The sequence below is a fragment of the Capra hircus genome, chromosome 2 (genome assembly GCF_001704415.2).
Source record: "Capra hircus breed San Clemente chromosome 2, ASM170441v1, whole genome shotgun sequence".
Lineage (NCBI taxonomy): Eukaryota > Metazoa > Chordata > Mammalia > Artiodactyla > Bovidae > Capra > Capra hircus.
Genome location: NC_030809.1, coordinates 9,032,241 through 9,057,409, shown reverse-complemented (window position 1 = coordinate 9,057,409; position 25,169 = coordinate 9,032,241). Strand labels below are relative to the sequence as shown.

Here is a 25,169-nt window from a genome sequence, read left to right as displayed (position 1 = left end):
CCCCGTATCCCCAGTGAGCCAGGGGCCTGTCCAGGAAAGGGGGGCGGCTGGGGGCAGGGGAGGGCGCTGACCAGCATGAAGAAGAGGATGAGGACCATGATGTTGGCCATGTCGGGCACCGACTGCAGGATGACGCGAATGATCCGGGCCAGGGGCTCCACCGCCATGCACACGTGCAGCAGACAAAGTGCCCTGCGGCAGAGCCTCTCAGGGGTGCCCCTCGGCCCTTCCCAGACCCCTCCTCCTCACCATCGCCCCACCTGCCCAGAAAGGCAGAGCTGATGCCCACCTGCAACAATCCCCTCCCCTCTCTCCCGGGATCCAGACGGGTCCCTTCTTCGCTCTGAGTCCCCAGCTTACCTGAGGGTGTAGGTGATAGCGACGGCACTGAGTTCATTAACGAAAAACCCCAGGAGCAAGATAAAGATGATAAGGAAGTTGAGGATGTTCCAGCCGTCCTGGGGGGTGGGCCAGCCCCAGCAGGGTCTGTCAGGCCCAGCCCATGGGTTCATCCTGGGTCTGCCCTCCCCACAGCCTCAGGATGGGGGACACCCAGTGCTCTCGGAACAGGGCCAGTCACGTGCCACCCACTGTGGTCCTGCTGTCGCCCCCTAAACATGCCACCAAACACCCACGCACTTGCTGTCTCATACACGTGTCCACAGCCAAGTGCAGTGTCTGAACACACAATCGAGTCCCTCGTATACGCCAGTTCCTAAGCTGAGCGCCCACCTTGGCTAGTGTGCTGCTGACAAAGCCCTTGCCCTGCAGTTAGGTGACCTGAGAGCGTTTGGAGGCTCCAGCTTTGTGGGACACACACTACAGTTAATAAAACAAAAATGAAAACACTAAGGAACAGGGCTTCAAGAGCCACTTCAGAGGTGAACTAACTCTCACCGTAGAAGAAAGGCACAGTTGGCAAGCTCCACGTCCAACACGGCACAAACTCCTTTAGAGTACGGACGGAGGAAGGAAGCTCACACGTATGACAAATTCAAGCACAACCGCTACGGGGGAAATTTTCTCTAATAAACAGCCTGCATTTTCCTTTGACCAGTGATCCCACTTCTAGATACCCATCCCACACAAACTCTGGTACAACTACAAAATGACCTTTGTAGAAGGCTGAAAATCACTAAAGTGTCCAGGATTATAACAGAACACTGGCTGCTAAAGAACACGTTCATTCAGTGGAGTACAGAACAATGAGAAAGGTCTCCCATACAGCAGCATTGATACTATGTTACTGTACGGAAAGGAAGGACTAAAAATATATACATATTTGCTTATGATTGCAAAATAAACACTAGGAGGATAAACAAGAGATTATAAATAACAAAGATTATCTGAAGAGGGCGGGGGAAGGGGACAGGGATGAAGGGACAAAGCAGAAACAAGAATTTTGTATGCTCCTTTCAGTACAGTTTTGACCAATATGCAGCTGCATTAAATATTCAAAATGAAAATAATTTTTTTTTCCTTTTTGAAAAAATATTATTTGGCTGCAACAGGTCTTCATTCCAGCATGTGGGATCTAGTTTCCTGACCAGGGATTGAACCAGGGTTTCCTGCATTGGGAGCATGAAGTCTTAGCCACTGGACCACCAGGGAAGTTCCAAAGAGAAAACTACTTTATTTTGAAAAAATTACTTTAATGGGAAAAAGTTCTTAAATTTATTGGGCAATCCAATAAACACAAGACTTCCTGGTATGTCACATTCAGAGTGTTGGTGCCTAAACATACACCAGGAGACACAAGGCTGCCTGTCTACAGATCCATCCCTGTATCCATTCAATATTAAGCTCCTACTCTATGCCAGTCCATTCTGAAGGAGATTAGCCCTGGGCTTTCTTTGGAAGGAATGATGCTAAAGCTGAAAGTCCAGTACTTTGGCCACCTCATGCGAAGAGTTGACTCACTGGAAAAGACTCTGGGAGGGATTGGGGGCAGGAGGAAAAGGGGACGACAGAGGATGAGATGGCTGGATCGCGTCACTGACTCAATGGACGTGAGTCTGAGTGAACTCTAGGAGTTGGTGATGGACAGGGAGGCCTGGTGTGCTGCGATTCATGGGGTCGCAGGGTCAGACACGACTGAGCAACTGAACTGAACTGAACTCTATGCCACACCTCAAATCAGATCCTGAAGATACAGGATTTCTGCCCTGCTGAGCTCATAGGCTATTTTGAGGGAGGTGGACAGACAGTAAATTTTAACTCCTGGTGAGAGACTCCAGGAGTTGGTAATGGACAGGGAGGCCTGGCGTGCTGCAGTTCATGGGGTCACAAAAAGTCGGACACGACTGAGTGACTGAACTGAACTGAACTGAGAGGTGAGTACACAATGTTAGGGAGACAGGGCAACAACTAATCTATCTTAGGAGAAACAGAAAGACTTCCTGGAAGAGAAGACATCTGAATGAGTCTTAAACTGTTAGTAGGAGAAAAGCAAGTAAGTGGTAAGGAGCTTTCATAGACTAGATGTCAGCATGGACAAAGGCATGAAAGTGAGCAACAGCAGTGTGTGTATATATGTATGTGCGCGTGTGCACACATTTAAGTGTGTCTTTAGCAATGTCACTACAAGCAGCTTGATGTAGCTGGAACACGCAAGGGTGAGGTGAGGAGTGATAAGGCTGCAAAAGCAGACAGAAGCCATTTCATGGAAAGGCTTACGCACAGTTGAGACAGGCTGGGACCTAGCACTCTGCTGCAGGGCTGCACTGCTTGCCCCTGGACACACCTCTACTGGAGCAACAAGATACAAAGAAACTGTATGGGACTAAAAATAACTAAGTGCATGTGCAGATGGGATAAATTCGGATAAAAGATACAAAAAGACCAAAAAATCCAATTGCCACTTCTAAACAGCCAGGAGCAAACACAGGATGTTGGGAGCAAAATCGGGGTATTGCACATGCCCCCGGGGAGAAGGCAATGGCACCCCACTCCAGTACTCTCGCCTGGGAAATCCCATGGGCAGAGGAGCCTTGTAGGCTGCAGTCCATGGGGTCGCTAAGAGTAACGACTGAGTAACTTCACTTTCATGCATTGGAGAAGGAAATGGCAACCCACTCCAGTGTTCTTGCCTGGAGAATCCCAGGGACGGGGGAGCCTGGTGGGCTGCTGTCTATGGGGTCACAAAGAGTCGGACACGACTGAAGTGACTTAGCAGCAGCACATGCCCCCTGCACACAACACTACCTAAGGGATGGGCAAACCACCCAAGACACCCCTCCAGTCTGACTCCAGACACACCCCTACCCCCACCCCATGTAAGGAACAACCTTGCCTCATAGGTCAGGGATTAAGGGAACCAAACAATCTGTTACTTGTTCTCCTTCCCCTCTACTGCAGCAGGGGCCCTAAAAAGCCTTGCCTGAATCTCTTGTCTGGCCTCTAGTCAGTTTCTGTTGATTGGAGAAGGCAGAGAACCCTGGTCGGTATCACAATGAGGCATTTAGGCCTGATCCTATAAACAACTGGGAGCCACTGGAATGTTTAAGGGCACTCTACTCTGTCTTGGGCTTTGGGGAAACTATTTTGATGGTAGGTGGGGTACACTGGAAGCCAGTGTCCTGGAAGCCATAGCAACACCCTGGTGAGAGAAGACAAGACAGGAACTAGAATGGGGTACAGAGCTGCAGAGGTGGCCAGAAAATTGAGAAGCTCTTAGGTGGTAAAATAGTAAGTAATAGAGTGGGGAGGTAAGAAGGAGCCAGGAGCCACATGAGCACTGTAGAAAACGGGGCATTGGGGGCAAAACTTTGGGGATCCCCATGCGGCTGGGTAATATTTGAGATATTAACTTGCAGATTTTCCTCCCTCCCCTGCCTTCTCCCTTTCCATCCACCCATTCAGTGCAGAGTAGTCCTTGTACACTGGGATCAGGAGAGGGGCTGGGGGTGGGGAAGAAGACAGCAGAGGGTCTCTAACAAGCCCTGGGTTTTGGCACTGGGAGGCTGGCCCCAGATAAGGGTTAGGGCTTGGGACATTCATTTTCAGCCATTAGTTCTGGAGGGCGGTTTTGCCTTCCAGAGGACATTTGGCAGTGTCTGGAGATACCCTTGACTGTCACAGCTAGGAAGATGTTTATGGCATCTAATGGGTAGAGGCCAAGAATGCTGCTAAACATTTGACAATGCACAGGACAGTCCCCTCCCAATGAAGAATTATCTGGGCCAATTATGTCAACAGTGCCAAGGCTGAGAAATCTTTTCCTTGAGGAGATATGCAGAGTGGCTGGGAGGAACACAAAATTTGCTCCCATTCTCTTGTGCTAATGAAACGCTAGAGTTTAGCCTTGGGAGTGCAGGCCCTCCTAACTGCTGCTGCAAATGAGACAGGCTGGAACCTGGGACCCTTTGCTGCAATGCTTGTACTTGGACAAACTTCCTCAAGCAAGAAAACACAAACAAACTGTAAGAGACTAAAAATAACTGCCTGCAAGAGCAGTTGGGGCAAATTATGGACAAGATACAAAAAGACCAAACAGCCCAAATGCCACTTCTGAAGAGCATGGAGCAAAAGCAGGGGGTTGAGAGCAAACGCAAGGGGTCGAAAGCAGTACTTGCACATGCCTCCTGCACACAACACCACCAAAAGGGCAGGCAAACCACCCAACCACCCCTCCAGTCCGACCCCTGGTCACACCACTACCCTCACCTCATACAAGGAATCAGGGAGAGATGAGCAAAGGAAACTGTTACTTGTTCTCACTCCCCACTGTAAGGCCGGGACGGGGGCGGAGGGGCGGGCCATGATGGGCCGCCCCTCCTCTCCCTCCCGCCGGCGGGGGAAGTCCCTAATGGAAGGAGCCTCCCAGATCCCGGGGGCCAATGACAGCACACTTCACCAGCTAAAGCCGCCCCACCCCAGCCACGAAGAAGGACCTGTCAGCCCGCGACGCCTCGGCCTGGCGACCTATCCGAACCCCGGTCCATCTAGCCTGACCATCCCTCGCAACAAACGTATAAAAACCACCAACACAGTCTGGGGCGCACTTCCTCTACCTGCCTCGTTTGGGTCCGGGAACCCCGCCAGGGAGCGCTTCTCCATTAAAAAGCCTGTTAGACACTCTTTTGGTGTCCTGGTCTTTTAACTAACACCCACTGCTACTGCAGAGGCCCCAACAAAGCCCTGCCTGAATTTAGCCTCTGGACAATTTCTATGGGCAACAAAAGAAATCTCAGGACTACTTTCACAGAAGAAATGCTCTCTGTTAGGGAAAAAATATCTGCCTGTATCCTGAAGAGTGGTGCATTGAAATATTCACAAAATCATGGTACCTATTCTCCCCTCAAGCTGGTTTTAGAAAAGGCAGAGGAACCAGAGATCAAATTGCCAATATCCGCTGGATCATGGAAAAAGCAAGAGTTCCAGAAAAACATCTATTTCTGCTTTATTGACTATGCCAAAGCCTTTGACTGTGTAGATCACAATAAACTGTGGAAAATTCTGAGATGGGAATACCAGACCACCTGACCTGTCTCTTGAGAAATCTGTATGCAGGTCAGGAAGCAACAGTTAGAACTGGACATGGAACAACACACTGGTTCCAAATAGGAAAAGGAGTAAGTCAAGGCTGTATATTGTCACCCTGCTTATTTAACTTCTATGCAGAGCACACATCATGAGAAACACTGGACTGGAAGAAGCACAAGCTGAAATCGAGACTGCCGGGAGAAATATCAATAACCTCAGATATGCAGATGACACCACCCTTATGGCAGAAAGTGAAGAACTAAAAAGCCTCTTGATGAAAGTGAAAGGGGAGAGTGAAAAAGTTGGCTTAAAGCTCAACATTCAGAATACTAAGATCATGGCATCTGGTCCCATCACTTCATGGGAAATAGATGGAGAAACAGTGGAAATAGTGTCAGACTTTATTTTGGGGAGCTCCAAAATCACTGCAGATGGTGACTGCAGCCATGAAATTAAAAGACACTTACTCCTTGGAAGAAAAGTTATAACCAACCTAGGTAGCATATTGAAAAGCAGAGACATTACTTTGCCGACTAAGGTCCATCTAGTCAAAGCTATGGTTTTTCCAGTAGTCATGTATGGATGTGAGAGTTGGATTGTGAAGAAGGCTGAGCACCAAAGAATTGATGCTTTTGAACTGTGGTGTTGGAGAAGACAAGAGTCCCTTGGACTGCAAGGAGATCCAACCAGTCCATTCTGAAGGAGATCAGGCCTGGGTGTTCTTTGGAAGGAATGATGCTAAAGCTCAAACTCCAGTACTTTGGCCACCTCATGCGAAGAGTTGACTCATTGGAAAAGACTCTGATGCTGGGAGGGATTGGGAGCAGGAGGAGAATGGGATGACAGAGGATGAAATGGCTGGATGGTATCACTGACTCGATGGACGTGAGTCTGAGTGAACTCTGGGAGTTGGTGATGGACAGGGAGGCCTGGTGTGCTGCGATTCATGGGGTCGCAAAGAGTTGGACACGACTGAGCGATTGAACTGAACTGAACTGATTCTCCCCTCCACCATGGAGACAAATAAATATACACCATCCTATTCTATTTTCTGTTAATAAACATCTTCCCAAGTGTTGTTCTCACAAAGCAGGCTTTAAGACATCCATACTTTAGATAGAAATATTGTTCTAGGTTCTATATTCTGTGTTCTATGAAGTGACACTTCTAAGCCCTGGAAAGCTTGTAATTCTAATTGGTTGTCCTGATAATGGTATTTTAATGATGCTTCCTTTTTAAGAAGGTATAAAGATTTGATGGGTAATTTTTTTAAAGCCTCTTCTTGCACATGCCCAAAGACAGATAAATCTCTTGACTCCAGAAATCCTTTAACTCTAGAAGTCCTATTTAAACAAAGAATTTGAGTCTTTGTTTCATTTTATGTAATGTTAAGATCTGTTCCTACCCAGATATCTTTTTGATACTCTTCCAAATAGGAGTCAGCAAACTATAGCTCAAGGCCAAATCTGACCAGCAGTCTCTTTTTTTTAAGACCCATGGGTTTAGAATGATTTTTACATTTTTAAATGGTTGGGGGGAAAGCAAAAGGAAAATAATATTTCATGACATGTAAAATTTAAAGTTCAAAGGTCAGTATACACAAATAAAATTTATCTGGAACATAGCCATGCTCAGTTGTCTATATACTGTCTATGGCTGCTTTGTGCTTTTACAGCAGAGATGAGTGTTTGCAACAGAGACTATATGGCCCACAAAAAAAATATTTACCTAGCCCTTGAGAAAATTAGCTTATTCTTATCTCATGGCTCAGACAGTAGAGCATCTGCCTACAATGCAGGAGACCCGGGTTCGATCCCTGAGTTGGGAAGGTCCTCTGGAGAAGGAAATGGCAATCCACTCCAGTACTCTTGCCTGGAAAATCCCATGGATGGAGGAGCGTGGTAGGCTACAGTCCATGGGGTCGCAAAGAGTTGGACACTTCACTTTTGAGAAAATTATAGGGAAACCTCCCTGCAATGCAATTGGATGGCCAAAAGGGGGCGCTCTCAGGCAGTACCACTAGATTACTAGTCGATTACACGAATTATCAATTACAGGCTCAGAATAATCACCAACTGGGAAAGAATCATCAATTATAGGCCCCACAGGAAAAGAGATACATAGCATCTCCTGCAAGAAATCTAATATTCCAGCAACTCAGCTAATAAGACCATTTCACCCTGCACTCTCTCTCACTTTTCTCCAGCAGGTTTTTGTTCAAATCAACCTCTCCTAACTGCCTCCTTTTTCTCCATAAAGTAACGTTTCTCTCCATTTTTGGACTTGCTGTGGCTTTTGCTATAGCTTTTTAGTCCTGAATTGCAAATCCTCTTCTATTCCCAAATAAACCTCCCCTTTTGTTTTGTTGGTAAAATAACTGACTTAATTATCGTTAAGGTCAACACCCTTTATAGAAAATCTCTGCTGACCCCTCTGCTCTTGAACCCTGTAAATTAAGGTAGGTGTGTGTGCGCTAAGTTACTGCAGTCATGTCTGACTCTGCAACCCTATGGACTGTAGCCTACCAGGCTCCTCTGTCCATGGGATTCTTCAGGCAAGAATACTGGAGTGGGTTGCCCTGCCCTCCTCTAGGGGATCTTTCTAATCCAGGGGTAAATTAAGGTGGATACTCTCAATTGCATTTCTCTGATAAGGAAATCAAGGTTTTCCCAAGAGCACAGAACTAGGGAAAGCTGGATCAGGAACGGGGACCCAGGAAAGCTGCACTTCCAGTACAGATTACTTTCTGCCACATCACAGACATCTCAGAAGTCGGTCTTTCTTTCTTCATGCATGCAGATGAACATACACATGCAGTCACACACACACACACACACACACACACACACACACACACTTCTCAGGTTTCAGGGCCAGGTGCACAGTGGTGGGGACAGGATGGGATGCCAACCCTAAGGAGGAGTACAGGTGATAGCAGGGAGGGCCCAGGATCTCACCTTCCAGAAAATCCAGAAACCATTTAACCAGCCGAGAAGAAGTTCACAGATAAGGGTGGTCAGCACAATGTCATCTATGGTAGAGAACAACTCATAGTGTTTCTACATGGAAGATAGAGAAAAAGAAGGGCAGAAAGGTCAGCGGAGCGGGGCCTTGGCAAGACCAGGGACAGAGGCTGTCTGTAGGGAAGGGGAGGCCCAGATTCTTATTGCTTTTCAGCCTCAGCATCTTTGTAGCGCCCTTCAGAGTAACCCTTGCACATACGTGCCAGGCACCGTTCTTAAGACCACAAGCTTTTTTCATGTTACCATCACCATCATCCTGCAAAGTAGGTTTTATTCCCATCTTGCACTTGAGGAATCAGAGAAGTGCCCAAGGTCAAACAGTTAGTGGTAAAGATTGTTGTCTGACTACAAACCTTGGAAAAGGGAGGTGGAGAAAGACAGAACAGACTCCAGGATCGGGAGGAAAAGCCCTGGCCCTTGAGACGGAGGACACCAAGTCCCATCCTTGCTTCTTTGGTTGTCTCCACCACTCCGGCTGCACTAGCTCCCAAATCCCCAGGCTTGGCTTGACCAAACTCCTGAGTAGCCCCCTACTCAATGGGTCCAAGACATGCTCCTGGGGTGGATGGATTGATGGATGGATGACTCCATGATTCTGAATTCTGTTTAAAACAACTCACTTTCACGCCAACTCCTGTTAAGCTGTGACACTGCTGTTGTTTGTGACGTGAACAGCCCCCAGCCCCCTGACTCCACTTTGCCAGACAAAAGTCACCCGACTCCCCCTCTTCTTTACCTCCGTGGCCCACAGACTCAGGGCTTCACGCCTCCTGCTCCCCACACCTTGCCACCAGCTCCATCCGCCAGCCAGCGTGAGGCTGGACAGAGTTTCTTCTTTTTCTCCCAGCCATGCAGCACAGCATGTGGGGTCTTACTTCCCTGACCAGGGACTGAACCCACGCCCCTGCAGTGGAAGCGTGGAGTCTTAACCATTGGACCACCAGGGAACTCCCTGGGCAGAGCTTCCTAAGTTCAGATGGGAGCTGAAGTTTATGGGCTCCCAGCCTGTTCCAAATTCCCAAAGGGCAACATGGGCCAGAGGTGTCTACCTAAAGCAAGGAAAGGCGTTTTCCTTCCCTTCATATTTCCCTTCAGCTCTACCCCACTGGCCACGGGTGGCAATAGCCTCTCCTTTCTATTTATTGAAAGAGCTTCCTGAACAGTTGCCCTGCCTTCTCCAAGTCATGAGCATCTGTGGTTAAATCAGAGTTGCATTTTTTACCCACAAACCTTCCAAGACTCGCTATGGCCTGCAGGGTGAGGTACAAAAACAGTCTGGCATTTACAGGTCTCTAGGATCTGAGCTTCACAGCACATACCCTCTACCAGGCTTTTTTTAGCATTTTTGACTTGGACTCAAAGCAATACATATTTTACCCCATAACGGTCTCTCTCCCTCTGGCTCCTCCCCTCCCTCCCTCTTCCCCACCAGTTGCTACTTCATTCTTTTTCATTTTGTTTGATTCTACATCAAAAGCTACCTGAATTCTGAATTGTTTTCATGATCCATTGATGGGTTTTGATCTGCCCTCCAGTCACTCTTTCTGCAAACCCTGGCAAGTGGGTTTCTGCCTCCACCACATCAGAGTTAGCTCCTGTCAAGGTCACAAGGGCAAGATCCAAGGGGGGTTTCAGAGTCCTTTTCTGGCCTCGTGCCCTAGCCACATCTGATGCTGCGCTTGCTCCCTTGGATCCTCTCCTGGGGATCCTCTCACTCCGCTGGCTGCTCCTCCTTACTACCCTTTTGCATCTCCTCTTCTATTTTCTGCCCTGTACTTAGAGGCTCTTCTCAGAGAGCTCTGTCTTGGTCCCCTTCTCACTTGGTACTCTCTCCCAGGCAACCCCATCCATTCCTTGAGCTTCGGCAACCAGCTCCCTGGATGCCAGTCACTCTCACGTTGCCATACTTTAAAAACCCTGGCTTGCCTGGATAAACATCAAGGTCCTACTGTATAGCACAGGGGACTACAGTAATATCCTATGACAAACCATAATGGAAAAGAATACAAAAAAGAATATATATATGCATACATAACTGAATCACTGCTGTAAAGCAGAAATGAACACAACACTGTCAATCAACGATACTTCAATTTAAAAATAAAAGTAAAATATTAAGAAATAAACCTTGGTGGTTCATGGGGTCACAAAGAGTCAGACACGACTGAGCGACTGAACTGAACTTCCAAAGACAGCCTCCTTAATATAACTTGAAGATGCTGTGTGATCTGGCTGTTGACCGCCTCTCTGAACTTACCAGTCACCACATAGGAACATTTTAAAAACACTGGCTTTCAATAGGACAATTTGCTCATGTGGTGGACTCCTTGTAAGAAATTAAAACCTCAAGGATAAGACCCAGGTCATAGTGGACTTCACCAGAACTCACTTCCATGCTGTTTCTTCTGCCCAAAACATTCTTCTCCACCTCTTTCTGCCTGGCCAACACCTACTCATTCTTTATTCTCCACTTTAATGCCCCCTTCTCCAGGAAGCCTCCTGACCCCAAGATTAGGTCCAACTCCTCCTTCAAGCCTCCATACACTCTCTGACACCCAGGCACTTGCAATAACACGTTTGTTGTGTCTGTCATATTCATACCTGGCACAGAGCCCGGTATCTGGTGCAGAGTGATTCTCGCTCAGTGATTATTGACTAAAATGGGATACCCTTCCCCACAAGACACCATTGGCCTGCCTCTGCTCACACTATTTTTCTCCTGTCCTTCCTCTGCAAATCCAATGCATTTCTCAAAGCTGGGGCCCCACCACCATGAAGTCTTCCTTGATCTCAGTGCTGAAAGGCCCTTGAAAAGCATCCAACCCAACCGTCGTGAAAAGATGAGGAGTCTGAGGCCCAGGGAGGGAGGTGCCTTTCCTCGGCCCCTGTGAGATGAGTGAGAGCAGGGGTCAGGCTGGAGTCCCACCTGGCCAAGCATGGAGTTGGTGCGGAGAGCGATGGTGATGGCGTTGACCACCAGCAGCACGGCCAGCAGCACCTTGGAGGCCGGGTGTCGGAGAAGCTGCTTGACATACATGCGCGTGATGAACTCCTGCATGTCCCAGGCATCCTGGGAGAGGATGGGGGACCTTCCTTCAGGCAGGTGTCACCATAGGAGGCCTCTGCCTGCAGGTTTGCTCTCAGTGAATAGGGAGCCATGGGGGCCACTTTCTGGGGGGAGAACTTGCCTGACAGGGGATCATGGAATCAGGGGCATCAGTGCAGAGGTCACTACTTAAACAGTCACTAAAAGCGGGCCACTCTTGGAGGTGGTCTTTACTGGGGTCATTGCAAGGGAGATTCTTTTGGGGAATCTCTGCTGGGGAGTGGCTTTCATTATAGAGGGGCTCCTGTGAGGGTCACAGCCAGGAGGTTACTAACATATCATGGTTGGGGAGCAGGTCACTGCAGGGATCCCTACTGGGACATTTAGAAGCAGAAGGGGCAGTTATCCTGAGGGCCTGTGGCCCCAGGGATACCGCGGCAGAGGGGTCACCGTGAGGGTGAGGATGGCTGCAAGCCCCCGACAGGCTGCACGCCCAGCCTCAGCCTTACCTTTCTGCTGGTGATGTCTCGGCGGTTGATGAGCACTTGCTCCTCTCGCCGGTAGGGCTCTTGAGCAGCTCTCTGCAAGGGTGAGGAGGGGGCCCATCAGGGTAGCCCATGCCCCTCCAGACCCAGTCCAGTCCTCTCATGCCCCACCTCACCCCAGGGATGCCCAGCTTGGGCAGTACAGTCAGGCAGGGGCCGCCTACCAAGCGGTTCAAAGGTTTGATGTAGGTGGTGTCGGTCCACTGCTGCCACCAGCTCCTTTGGTTATCTGCCATATTTCTCAGTCTCCCCCCTCACTCCTCAAAGAAACGTCACTCCAAGCGAGCTTGCCCGCCCCTCGTGGTGATATCACAGAGGCCTCTGTGACCCCCCCCCAGCTGTCCGCATTCCAAGGAACTCCTGTAGCAAGAGAAGCTCCTCCCACTGACTCCCATGGGTGTGCCACAGAGGAGGCCAAGCACACGGGGAGGTCACAAGTCAGAGGCTGGTGAGAGCAGGTCAGGTCTCTTGTGAAGCCTGGATGGAGACACAGGGGCAGGTCCCTGCTCTGTGTCCGGGAGCTGGAGGTGAGACCCAGCTAAGGAAAGAGAAGAAGAGAAAGATGTTTCATTCTGGGGTCCTCCTCCAAGCAGATTTCATCCTGCATCCCTGCCCACCGGCTACCCCATCCCACCACCCCAGTCTCCAGGGCTGCCCTCCTGCCCACCTTTCCATGGGAGGTATGTTTCCCCATCTGTAGAGGAAAAGGTTGGTCTCTGTTTCTCCCCTGTTCCCCCCTGGAGTTGGGGCAGGACAACACTATCAGGTCTCTGAAGGACTGGGGAGAGATGGGCGTTAAGGAGAAGCCGCCACCATCCTGGTAGGGATCGGGCTTCAGCTAGAGACCCCGCACGTGGGCTGCGCAATGGGCTACTTACCAAGAGCATTCACCCCCATCTGACAGCTTTTCATCCCTGTCCCCTCCCAGAAGCAGATTCCAGATTCTAATACAGAAGTCAAAGGCAAATACAGATTCATGTTAAAGAAACTGACTTTATTTAGATGAAAAGTATCTACTGGTTCAAGTGAAGAACTTCTGTTCAGACTGGCTTGGGGAATGGAGACGTGCTGAGGGGTGGAGAGGGCACGGGTAGAGCACAGAGTAAGAAAGAGTTCTTGCACCCCTGCCTCTCGCTCCTTCCTTGGCACAAAGCTCACTTCACTTTACCCCATTCCAGGGCGGGCAGAGGAGCAGAAAGAGCGGAAGGTGGAGCAGAGGTGGTCAGCTGGGGGCAGAACCACCGACAAGCACTGCCTCCAACGCGGAACAGCATGCAAGGATGCTCTGTCCTAGATGTGTCAGAGGTGGTCCTCAAGGCCGGAGGTCGGGAACTTAGGGTACTGGCCAAGGTTAGAGGTCAGGAGGTCGGGGGTCACTCTCTGGGGTCAGGGGGCAGGGAGGGGAGCGCTCCTCGGGGTCAGAGGGTGGCGGGTGGGAAGACTGTTCCTTGGGGTCAGAGTTCAGGACTTGGGAGCCGCCCTCCGCCTGCTCCCCTCCCCAGGCCCCCAGGCCCTCCGAGTAGAGCTCCTGGTTCTGCTCCTTCCACCGGCGGAATTTCTCTCCGGTGAGCTCGGGGTCGCCCAGCACTTCCTCCAGAGCCTGCAGCTCCTGCAGCTTTGCCTGGAAGAGGTGTCGGGGTTAAGGGGCCAGGATCACCCCAGGAAGGGGCAGAGCCCGAGCCCAGAGCTAGCTCTCGGGATCAGCGCCCATATCCCAGCCAGCGCCAGCCCCCATCCTCAAAATCGAGACCCTGGTTCCAGGAACCCAGAACTCGACCCGGTCCGCAGCCAAGCCCGAGAGAACTAGACATCTTAGACACCTGGCCCAGCTCCCAGCCCCCTGTGCGCCCCCTGCTGACCTTGAGCGTGCTCTGCAGTGCGCGCACGCGGTGCACTCGCTCATTGAGCTGGGGGTCTCGGTTGCGCCGCATGAAAGAGCTTCGCCATTGCTCCTGAGTGAGGGGCTGCTGCTTGCCCAGCAGGGACACGCCACCCAGCCTCAGCCCCCGGACCATTCCTTCGAGGGCCCCTTCGCTGCTGTCTGTGGGAGAGGCGAGCAGAGTGAGAGTGTGCCCGCCCTCCTGCCCCCAGCCCTGTCTCAGCTCCGGGCCCCCACTAACTCCCCACCCCCTGCTCTGCTCCTCACCTGTCCCCGGACTGAAGGAGGTCTGTGGGCTGCCCTGCGGGGTGGCTGCAGGTGATGGATCTCCATGGAGCGAACTCTTAGCTTGGGCCTGGCTGGGCTGTGGGCAGGGTGGAAGGAGAGGAGGGTTATCAGTCTGAGCTTCATGCCCTGCTCTTCACCCCGACGCCCCCTCCACCAGCCCCCGACTCACTGAGGCTGAGCAGGATCCAGCCTCGTCGTCAGGATCTTCAGCTTCTGTCTCGCTGTAGCAGTCTGGGGTGGACAGGAACCGTTGGGGGGACCCACTGAAGCTTCACAGGGTTGGGTAAGCCAGGCGGTGGGCTTGGGGAACTGGCTTCCCAGCCCCCACCCCAGGAAAGCAGAGGCTCAGGTGAGATTCGATGGAATCCAGCCCTGTGAGACACCCACCTTCCTCTCGGGGCAGGGAGGCCCGCCCTGGAGACTGGTACTTGGAAATGCAGGTAATGAGATGACGCACCCACCTGTGGAGGGGCAAATGGGTCTCAGAGAGATTCCACTGAGTCAGTATGCTGGGCTGGAGAAGGCAATGACAACCCACTCCAGTACTCTTGCCTGGAAAATTCCATGGACAGAGGAGCCTGGTAGGCTGTAGTCTATAGGGTCACACACAGTCGGACACAACTGAAGTGACTTAGCAGCAGCAGCAGCAGTATGCTGGGTGTCAGTCAGTCAGTTCAGTCGCTCAGTTTTGTCTGACTCTTTGTGACCCCATGGACTGCAGCTCGCCAGGTCTCCCTGCCCATCACCAACTCCCAGAGTTTACTCAGACTCATGTCCATTGAGTCGGTGATGCCATCCAACCATCTCATCCTCTGTCCTCCCCTTCTCCTCCCTCCTTCAATCTTTCCCAGCATCAGGGTCTTTTCAAATGAGTCAGTTCTTCACAACTTCAAAGGATTGGAGTTTCAGCTTAAGCATCAGTCCTTCCAATGAATATTCAGGACTGATCTCCTTTAGGATGGACTGGTTGGATCTCCTTGCAGTCCAAGGGACTCTCAAGAGTGCTGGGTGGGGCTTTCACTTATATCATCTTCTAACTTAATCCTCAGAGCCAATCTGAGAGATAGGAATTCTTATTAGTCCATTTTATAGAAGGTGAAACTGAGGCTTAGAGAAGGGAGTGTCTTGAGCAGCCCTCTCAGAGAGCTGGGATTTGAATCCAGGCTCCTGAGCCCAGGCCCCGAGCACTCACATGCAAGCTGTGGGGGAGCTGAGAGAGGGGCACTCACGTGCTCAGATCCGTCAGGGTATCAGCAGCGAAGATGAAGGGTTTGTACACGTTGTGGGTGAGCTGGAACACACTGCCGGGGAGCAGAGGGGCCTCAGTCACCTGGGGGTGCCCATCCCAAACCCAGAGAGGCTGGCCTGGGAATCCCAGCCACCTGCTGCCCCCACCCCGCCCCTCCTGTCACCTGCCTCTCCCTTCTTCTCCCCACCCCCGGCCTGTCACAGCCCAGGACTTAACTATTTTTTCTTCTGATCTTGTCCACTTTCCAGACTGTAGTTGGAGACATTGATGAGGCCCTCAGCCTTCTCATCCTGGGGGATCACAGTGTGAGGGTCAGCTTGGAGCTCCAACACCCTTGAGGCCCAGGCAGGCTCCTAAGGGCAGGGGTGGAGGCGGGGAGGGCATCTCCTGGGCTGTCTAACTGCTTATCTGTCAATGCCCAGGGCTCAGGGCAGGAAGCTCGGGTAGGGTTGTGACCAAGGGGTGTCTCTGTGCCTGGAAATGGGGGGCAAGCGATCTAGAGAAACAGCCAGGAAAGAGGAGCCCACTCATACATTTGCTCCATCACAGACACAGACGAAGCTGCTCTGCAGAATGCTCTTCTCCCTGCCTGCTCTTCTTTCACCCTTCTGTCTAACTACCTTCAGGCACTAGTTTCTCAGGAAGCCTTTGCCACTCTTCAGGTGGACTGGTCACCTTTGCAGGGATCCCACCCACCCCGGGCTCTTCCTCCATCACATTGTATGTTCCCGTATTGTTCCTTTATATTCATCCCTGTCCCCAGTGGCCTGAGAAACAGAAAAGGTCCAGTGCTCCCCCATGTCTCAGGGCCCAGCCCAGAGCTGGGTATACAGTAGGTACACAGCACCTTGAATGTTAGTGGAATGAGCAGACAATTGCTTGAGTACCCATCACTGGATGAACAGATTAACAGAAGGGGAAGGAAAGGCAGGCAGAATCAGTGATTCTACATGGCCTGTGATACCTTTTCCAAACTGCTTTTGCACACACCTCAGGTCTCTCTGAAGAGTGTTCCCATTTTACAGACGGGAATGCTGAGGCCCACGGGTGACCACTGATGGGCCTGGACGGTGGAGGAGGAATAGGAGCCGTGGCCCTGAGATGACTCGCTTGTGTGTGTGTTGGGGGCTCACCTGGGGCTGCCGGTACCAGTAGAGCGTGTGTCCCTTGAGCACGAACCAGCAGCGGCGCCAGCGCGGGCCCATGAAGCCCCCGGGCACCTTGCGGAGCAAGAGCCAGCCATCACAGTCGGGCGGGCCCAGCTCCCGACACGACACCCGCCGGCGCGTCGCCACGCCTGCAGCAGCATGGCACAAGGGTCAGTGAGGGGTTGGCGGGGCACCCCAGACCCCCAAAGCTGCTCCCTGCCCCCCCCACGAGCACCCGCAGCTGATGCTTCTGAACCCCTGCTCTGCGCTTGGATTGTAGCAAGTGTCAGTTCTGGGCGGGGGTGACTCTTCTCATTTTAAGAGATGAGGAAGGCGAAGATCAGAGGACGAGCTGTTTACCCAGAAATCGCAGAGCTGGTGAGAGGCTTGGGAGCACAGGTCTGTCTGACCCAGAAACAGAACTGTGTCTGGGAGAGAAGTGTGCGACGGGTGTGCTGGGAGGGTGGCCTTGCCCAGCTTTGTAAAGACTTCTAAGGCCGCCTCAGAGCAGAGGAAACCCCCTCAACCTACCCAGTCAGGTGCATTTCATACCTTTTGATTTCCTGCAGCCAGGGACAGGACTCTGAAAGGAACACAGGCAATTAGAGAAGAGTCTGCATCCAGAGCCACACACCCCTCCCTGCTGAGCCCCTGAACTTACCCTATCAGGGTGTTCTGGGGGCTCCGGAGTGCCTGCTACCTCTGCCGGGTGTGTGGCTGTGGTTGCAGGGGGGCTGGGCAGGGGCTTGGGGCCAAGGGAGGTTGAGTCTGTCAGACAGGGAGAAGAGAGAGAGGCTCCATGAGCCTCAGACCCAGGCCCAGCGGTAGGTGGCGGGTGTAAGAGCCCAGGGTCAGAGTCAGACACCTCACATGCCTTGTCTGGGACACCTGCTAACACATGGGGCTTTGATATTACCTGTCCAGGCAGGAGGGCTGGGTCCAGGACTTGGGTTTGAAGGCAGGTCGAAGTCAAAGATGTCTTTAGACGGGGTCCTGGAGTGATGGGGGAGAGATAAAATGAGCTGTGGCTCACCCTCCAAGACCCACCCGGGGCCCGAGCCTGTTACCTGGGAGACACCGAGGCTGGAGCCGGTGATGGGTTCACTGGGCATGGTGAGCTCAGGGGCTGAGGAGGGGTCTAAGGAGCAACGAGAAACAGGTGATGGAGCTGGGCACTACACCCGGGTCTGAAAGCAGTTGCGGATGGGGAGGGTGGCAGGTACCTGTCGTGGGGTCTCCGGCACTGGGACCTTCTTCAGCACTAAGCTGACCCTGTCCGGCTCCCGCAGCAGCTCCCTCACCACGTTTTTGTGGGGCCAGCCCACCTAGGGGACAGGGACACAGGGCTGCACCCACCTGGACGGGAGCCTCTGGGGCAACCCAACAGCCCTCCCCTCAGATCACTCTCTCAGCCTCGCACTCAGCCTCCGCTCGCCCTCCTCCAGGAAGCCTCCTGGAGCCCCTCAGACCCACGTGAGCTGGCTAAACTCACGGCAAGCAGCTCACCACCCTGGTCTCCCGAAGGAAGGGAACCTCTCCACCCACCAACCTGGGTTCTACTCAGGAACCCTTTCCTCTCACCATGCCCTTCCCCTCACTCACCACCACCTGCTCATTGACCTGGACAATCTCGTCTCCGGGCAGGACCTGCAGCTGGGATTCGGTGGGGACCTGGTGTTGGAGGGTGGGGTTCAGAGGGGTGCACCCTCATGGGGCTTGGCTGGCAGGTAAACAGGACCATGGGGCTGGGTGGCTGAGAAGGCTGGAGGGCTCTCACCTGGGTGCCCACTCGAGACACGAAGTGCAGGCAGTTGCTGGTGGTGTGGATTTCCAGGCCCTGCAAGGCAAAGCCTGCGGTCACTGAGGGTCGGAGGGCTGCAGGGCCAGTGGGCAGGACCCCCACTGGGCACCAGGACTCATAGGCAGGTGGAATGGAGGAGAGAGCTGGCCTCAAGCTGGCACCGCCTGACATGCTGTGTGACTTGGGCTTGTTGCTGCACCTTTCTGGGCCCTGCCTCCTCTTCCCCTAAGGACTGAGGGGAGCAGGTTATTGACTTCTGAGCTTTCAGATTCTCAGCAACTCTCCTGAAGGCTTAAGCAGGGACAGGGCACGGCTGGGATTTTCCCAGCTGGTCAAGCATTGAAGCAAAAAAGTTCATGCCCTCTCCCCTCCTCCCCTAGTCTGCCAGGTCCGTGTCCCGGGGCTGGCATGTGTCACCGACACCCCACCTGCTGCAGCCCCTCTGGACTGGAGAAGGGGCTGAATGATGGTGAGACCCCAGGGGAGGTCCTCTAAACCTTTAACATCTGTACAGAGAGGTCCATCCAGCCAGAACAGGGTAGGATTCTGTGGGATCCTAGAATCAGATTTCCGAGCCCACACGAGGCTGCTTGAGGGGACCAGAGGTGAGAGGTGAGGGGTCAGGGCTCACCGAAGGATCGTCCAGTGGCACTTGCTCCAGTACAGCCTTCTGCTTCAGCAGCTCCTCCGGGCAGCAGCTCAGGATGTTGCAGCAGACCCCGGCCACGTGGCTGCTCTGGTGGATGGAGGGCAGGATGTCTAGCCTGAGTCCCGTCCCACCCCATCCCTGTGGCCCACTTAGCCCCCGACTCACAATCCTCAGGACTTTGCTTTCCTTCTCAGCCGCTGGACAGTCCTGGAAGCAGAGAGAGAGCGGGGGCCGGCCCTGAGCAGAGTGTCCTGCCTTCTCCTGAGGGCAGGGGAGTTCCCTGCGGTCCCTCCCAGTGTGTCCCATACCCTGGCCCCTTCCCGGAACGACATGGCCACAGAACTTTGGCCCTAAGGTCCCATCTCCCTGACACCGGGCCCCCAGAGGTCACCACACATGCCCTCCCCTGCTCCACACCCTCCTGAGATCAAACTTGCTGAGCTGCCCCTTCCAGTTAGGAGCCCCCACACCCCCTCACCCCCTACCCAGTGGCCGGGCCTCCTCTCTTCCTACTCTGGCCTCTCCTTGATCTCACCCCCGAACCTGTGCTGATTCACAAGTTATAAAAAGATCTAGCCTGACTTGGTCTCTATGGCCTCGGCCAAGCCTGGCCCTTGGATCTCCTACCTCCTGCAAGGCCTGGCCCAGCTCCCCGCATAATTCCCCAATCGCCTGGCAGGATGAGAAGTCATTTAAGTGGGAGAAGAGGTACCTGGCAGAAGGGAGGATGGAGCAGTGGTTAGGGGGCTGAGCTTAACAGTCAGGCCACTGAACCACCCTGAGCCGACTACGCATCTAAGGCCCTGATAAGTTTTGGTTTGAGGTGAAGGAGATGACTGATACATCTTTAGCATACATTTATTCTGTGCAGACTTTATTTTTAGCACAGACTTTAGCACAGGATTTATTTGTCAAGTGTTTAATGAATGCCAGGCTTGGTTCTAGGCACTGGAGAGACAGATATTAAATACATAATTACATCAATAATGATTAGGGACTTCCCAGGTGTCCAATAATGATTTATGGGCTTCCCTCATAGCTCGGTTGGTAAAGAATCCGCCTGTAATGCTGGAGACCCTGGTTCGATTCCTGGGTCGGGAAGATCTGCTGGAGAAGGGATAGGCTACCCACTCCAGTATTCTTGGGCTTCCCTTGTGACTCAGCTGGTAAAGAATCCACCTGCAATGCGGGAGACCTGGTTTCAGTCCCTGGGTTGGGAAGATCCTCTGGAGAAGGGAAAGGCTATCCACTCCAGTATTCTGGCCTGGAGAATTCCATGGACTGTATAGTCCATGGGTTCGCAAAGAGTCAGACACAATTGAGCAACTTTCACTTCACTTCACTGGTGGTCCAGGGGTTAGGAATCTGCCTGCCAATGCAGAGGATATGGGTTCGATCCCTGGACTGAGAAGATCCCACATGCCACAGGGCAATCCTGTGCCACAACTATTGAAGCCCACAAATTCTAGAGCCCGTGAGCTACAACTATTGAAGCTTATGTACCCTAAAGCCTGTGCTCTGCAACAAGAGAAGCCACTGCAATGAGCAGCCCACGTACTACAACCAGAGAGCAGCCCCCGCATCCCACAACTGGAGAAAGCCTGCCCCACAGCAAGGAAGACCCAGTGCGGCCAAAAAATAAACAAAAATTCGAAAAAAGTTTTAACTTCTACTCCTGTGACACATAGGAAGCTCTGACAGTATATAATGGGAAAGGCTTCCCTGAGGAGGTGACATTAGAGCTAGGACCTCTGGGACAAGCAGCAGCCAGTGAAGGGGGTAGCCAGCTCCTTATGCAATGCTGCTGATGAGACATGGTTACAAGCTGGAGGTCGAGTGGGAACCCAGGGAACCCAGTGCCCTTAAGTGAGTGAAGTCGCTCAATTGTGTCTGACTCTTTGCGACCCCATAGACTGTAGCCTACCAGGCTGCTCTATCCATGGAATTTTCCAGACAAGAGTACTGGAGTGGGTTGCCATTTCCTTCTCCAGGGGATCTTCCTAACCCAGTGATCGAACCTGGATCTCCTGCATAGAAGGCAGACGCTTTACCATCTGAGCCACCAGGGAAGCCCCATTACAAACCAATGTGAAGCCCCTTACACAGACCAATTAACCTTTTTTGGCCAGTCCCACCATATTACTCCTTGGAAGGAAAGTTATGACCAACCTAGACAGCATATTAAAAAGCAGAGACATTACTTTGCCAACAAAGGTATGTCTAGTCAAGGCTATGGTTTTTCCAGCAGTCACGTATGGATGTGAGAGTTGGACTATAAAGAAAGCTGAGCACCGAAGAGTTGATGCTTTAAAACTGTGGTATTGGAAAAGACTCTTGAGAGTCCCTTGGACTGCAGGGAGATCCAACCAGTCCATCCTAAAGGAAATCAGCCCTGGGTGTTCACTGGAAGGAATGATGTTGAAGCTGAAACTCCAATACTTTGGCTACCTCATGCGAAGAGCTGACTCATTGGAAAAGACTCTGAAGCTGGGAAAGATTGAGTGCAGGAGGAGAAGGGGATGACAGAGGATGAGATGGTTGGATGGCATCACCGACTCAATGGACATGAGTTTGGGTAAACTCCGGGAGTTGGTGATGGGCAGGGAGGCCTGGCATGCTGCAGTTCATGGGGTTACAACGAGTTGGACACGACTGAGCGACTGAACTGAACTGAACCATATCTGAACAAGAGCCAAGCTCTTGTTTTCTCTCCCAGGTCCCTGGAGGAGGCCATGGATGCAGAGGGTCCCCTCACCAGTCACTCAGACCCTGGGAGGAGACCGAGGTACCTGTTGAGCCAGAAGAGGAGGGAACGGGCCTCATGTACCAGCTGCACGGCCGCGCCCAGGACATCTGCAGGGGGCTCCACACAGCCCCCCAGGCGACCTCGGACCAAGCTCTGGAATGCCCGCGTTCCCTCCAGCAGCCCCTCTGTCAGGCTCTGCAGGTTCTCTGACTGTAGCCCCGAGCTCTGTGCAGAGAGGGGGCAGGTTACTCTGGCAGGGGCCAGCCCCCATCAGCATCCCCAGGGTGGGCGGAAGCTGCAGCCAGTTGGGCCGCCATTCACTCACCAGGGCCCGGAGCTGTTCCACCCCTTCCAGGATGATCTCCTGGTGGCCCAGAGGCCACACGGTTAGAGCCTCCAGGCTGCGGGGGCAAAGCTGCAGCAGGTACTTGCCAGGCAGCTCCCAGTCCTCAAAGCAGTAGTCCTGCAGGGAATCGTCCAGGCCTGGAGGGAGAGCAGGGGTCAGCGCGGGGGACCCAGGGGGTTTTCAAGGCCTTTCTCGTCAGTGGAAGAGCCCTTCTCCTAATGCCAACCCTGAGACCAAGGCTGTGTTCTGTCCTGCCCATTTCACAGATAAGGCTGCTACTGAGTTGAGAAGTAGGATCACACAGGGCAGTGGTTCTCAAATGATGGTTCCCCAGAGCAGCAGCAGCAGCAGCCTCATCAGAGGACTTGTTAGAAATACAAATTTTGGGAATTCCCTGGTGGCCCAGTGGTTAGGATTCAGTGCTCTCATTGCCATGGCCTGGGTTTGATCCCAGTCGGGAAACTAAGAGCCCATGAGTCATGCAGTGTGGCCATAAAAGAAAAACAGGCAGGACATGGAAACAACCTCAGAGTCCACTGACAGATGAATGGGTAAAGAAAATGTCACATACCCGCACACGGGCACACACGCACAAATACTCAGCCAGGAAGAAGGACATCGTGCCATTTGCAACATGGATAGACCTTGAGGGTATTATGCTAAGTGAAATCAATCAGAGAAAGACAAACACTGTATTATCTCATATACAGAATCCAAAAAACACAAACTCTTAGAAACAGGGAACAGACTGATGATTGCCAGAGGCAAGAAGTAGGGAGTGGGGGAAATGGGTGAAGGTGGTCCAAAGGTATAAGCTTCTATTTATAAATCAGTTTGGGGGATAGAATGTACAGTCAGTTTGGGACTACGGTTAGGATTCTGAGCTTTCACTGCCGTGGCCTCAGTTTAATCCCTGGTCTGGGAACTATTAATAAGATCCTGCAAGCCGAGTGGCGTGAACTCAGGGGCAGGGCCCGGCAATGTGCTTTTTAACAAATCCTTCAGGGGTTCTGATGCTTGGGCAAGTCATGATTGATGTGGCTTTGAAGTCAGGGAGACCTGAGTGATAGCAACTGAGCAAGTAACTGAATTACTCTGTGCCTGTTTCCACCTAAAAAAATGGGGAAAATAAAAACACATCACTTCTAATCATGTCTATTAAATGACATGCCACATGTCAACCGCTTGACCAACTCCCTTGGTTCAGTCAATAACAGCCCCCATACTATGTGTTGCCAGACTCTCTACCATGATCTGCAAGGCCCCGTACGATCGGGCCACCACCTGCCTCTCCAGTCTCCCCTCTTGGCATAGCCCGTCAAGCTCAACACTCTAGATCCAGAGCACTAACTCCCTGCAGCTCTCGGCAGGCTCTTTTGCTTTTGCTTCACGCTCCCCGAAGGTGTCTTTCCTTCTGCCTGAACTGCTTTTCCAGCTCCCTCATGTCCTTGGTCATCTAACTTCCTCCAGGAAGCCTTCCACAACTCCCCAGGCTGGGCTGGGGCCTCTTGCTGCACTCACTGCCCCCTGTGCCTCCACAGATCCCTGCACCAGAGCACCAACCTCTCCTACTCGAACACGAGCAAGGACTGGGCCTTAAAACAAGTGTTCATCTCTAATTCTGGCCGAGGCCTGGCATAAGGCAGACACTCAAAAATAAATACTATGTGCTAGGAAAAATTTAAGGACTTTATACACATTAACACTTTTCACCAAATCTAGAAAGTACAGATATTGTTATCCCCATTTTACAGATGGGAAAAGACATACATAGAGGTTAATAGTTAGCTTTCTCCCTCTTTGAAGGAACCCCTGCCATTCCAAGCCAGAGTCCTTTACGCGGTGTGTGTGTGACCAATAGCTCTTCCCCCATCCCCTGTGTGACATCAGGAGCCCTTGACTAGGAGTTCAGGAGCTTTTACTCCATAGCCGTGGGCCTCAGGCACTTCCCTTCCCTGCTCGGTGAATACGCTGTTGTCTCCTCCCAACAGACCCTGACACTGAGCCAGGCCCTCATCACAATTGTCTTATTTGGTCCAACCTCAAGAGATCAGAACTGCCTTTCCCATTTTGTGGATAGGGAAATGGAGACTTGTGGTCACAGAACTGATGAGCAGAGGGGCTGGGCCTGGAATTCAATCTGGGAGGCTGACTCCAGGCCTGAATCCCTGCTCCTCCCGGGGATGGTCACCCTGAGTCTGTCCCCAGACGACTCCAGTTGCCCCCCTCCAACTCTGGCTCCGCCTGTGGGAGGAATGTGGTCCTCACCTCCCAGCTCCCAGCTCCACAGCAGACCCTCTACACTTCCTGAGTCCGCTGGCACTCTGGGCCCTTTCCCACCCATCTGGGCTCATCCTCCCTGCAGGTCTCAGGAGGGGCTGTGCCAACCCCCTCCAGTTGGGCCCGGGCTTCTGCTCTCACTGGGAGCCTCAGGGTGGGGGGAGGGAAAAGACACCATGGGCAGGCCCTAGTCCAAAGCCTGGGCAAATCACTTGTTGCCTCAGTGCAGAGTTTTCAGCATCTGAAAAGTGGGATGAATTACAGCCCACTGCGCCCCGTGGGCAGAGGGAAGATGAGATACACTGCGGGCTGTCAGCTGGAGCGACACCTTCTGTTTTCATTACAGAACCACTGCCTGGGCTATTGAGGGGAAGGCAGACCCCTTCTAGATCCTCGGGGGACCCCACCGGAGTCATCTCGACTATCTTTCCGCCGGGTTCACGGCAGACGCTCTGTAAATACTTGCGGACTGACTAACCGACTGACAAACTCGGCAGGTCCTTCTTGCTTCCGCTCTCCCCGGCCCAGGGCCCCTCAGGCCCAGCACTGCCCCGGCCCCACCCACCTCTCAGCCAAGCCGCCACCTTCCTGGGGGTCCAGGTCGCCACTGGCTCCATGGCCAAGTTCGGCCTCTCGGACGGCACCCGCTCCGCCTCGCCCGCGCAGGAATTTCCGCTCCCGGAGC

The 25,169-nt window shown here is 52.5% G+C and overlaps 2 protein-coding genes across 6 annotated transcripts in view; both read right to left on the bottom strand.

The window, feature by feature from the left end:
* The window catches only part of CATSPER4 (cation channel sperm associated 4), a 17,439-nt gene extending 4,368 nt beyond the window's left edge, over positions 1 to 13,071 (bottom strand). For 2 of the 3 annotated variants that reach the window (XM_018056288.1, XM_018056302.1), the window contains exons 1-8: positions 12,977 to 13,071; positions 12,766 to 12,876; positions 12,263 to 12,636; positions 12,063 to 12,134; positions 11,434 to 11,577; positions 8,442 to 8,543; positions 361 to 458; positions 72 to 192 (exon numbers count right to left, since the gene is read on the bottom strand). In XM_018056288.1, coding sequence (XP_017911777.1) covers positions 72 to 192; positions 361 to 458; positions 8,442 to 8,543; positions 11,434 to 11,577; positions 12,063 to 12,134; positions 12,263 to 12,334 — 609 coding nt within the window. In that variant the 5' untranslated portion in view covers positions 12,335 to 12,636; positions 12,766 to 12,876; positions 12,977 to 13,071. The other variant, XM_018056295.1, reaches the window with a different exon arrangement.
* On the bottom strand, positions 13,072 to 25,169 carry CNKSR1 (connector enhancer of kinase suppressor of Ras 1). Of its 3 annotated transcripts, none has more exons than XM_018056282.1 (21): positions 25,050 to 25,165; positions 22,184 to 22,341; positions 21,902 to 22,083; positions 19,740 to 19,824; positions 19,278 to 19,319; positions 19,095 to 19,199; positions 18,440 to 18,499; positions 18,265 to 18,333; positions 17,886 to 17,987; positions 17,730 to 17,800; positions 17,579 to 17,655; positions 17,324 to 17,430; positions 17,215 to 17,245; positions 16,648 to 16,811; positions 15,731 to 15,804; positions 15,495 to 15,566; positions 14,653 to 14,726; positions 14,435 to 14,496; positions 14,245 to 14,341; positions 13,958 to 14,139; positions 13,072 to 13,719 (listed from the first exon to the last, which is right to left on the bottom strand). In XM_018056282.1, exons 1-21 carry the CDS (start codon positions 25,099 to 25,101, stop codon positions 13,450 to 13,452), a joined length of 2,136 nt encoding a protein of 711 aa, XP_017911771.1. In that variant the 5' UTR covers positions 25,102 to 25,165; the 3' UTR covers positions 13,072 to 13,449. The 3 variants fall into 3 exon arrangements, 2 of the variants coding, with proteins under 2 accessions (XP_017911771.1, XP_017911774.1); XR_001918911.1 differs by having other exon boundaries at positions 13,331 to 13,719; positions 14,435 to 14,534; positions 25,050 to 25,169; XM_018056285.1 differs by lacking the exon at positions 19,740 to 19,824 and having other exon boundaries at positions 22,006 to 22,083.

What these genes read in the sequence shown, in the direction of transcription:
- CNKSR1 (XM_018056282.1), bottom strand. Translation starts at nt 25,101, where the DNA reads ATGGAGCCAGTGGCGACCTGGACCCCCAGGAAGGTGGCGGCTTGGCTG. An exon ending in TGCCACTGGACGATCCTTCG is followed by an intron (nt 18,500 to 19,094) that starts GTGAGCCCTGAC and finishes TTTGCCTTGCAG; the next exon opens with GGCCTGGAAATCCACACCAC. An exon ending in CCAGCCTCGGTGTCTCCCAG is followed by an intron (nt 17,656 to 17,729) that starts GTAACAGGCTCG and finishes CCATCACTCCAG; the next exon opens with GACCCCGTCTAAAGACATCT.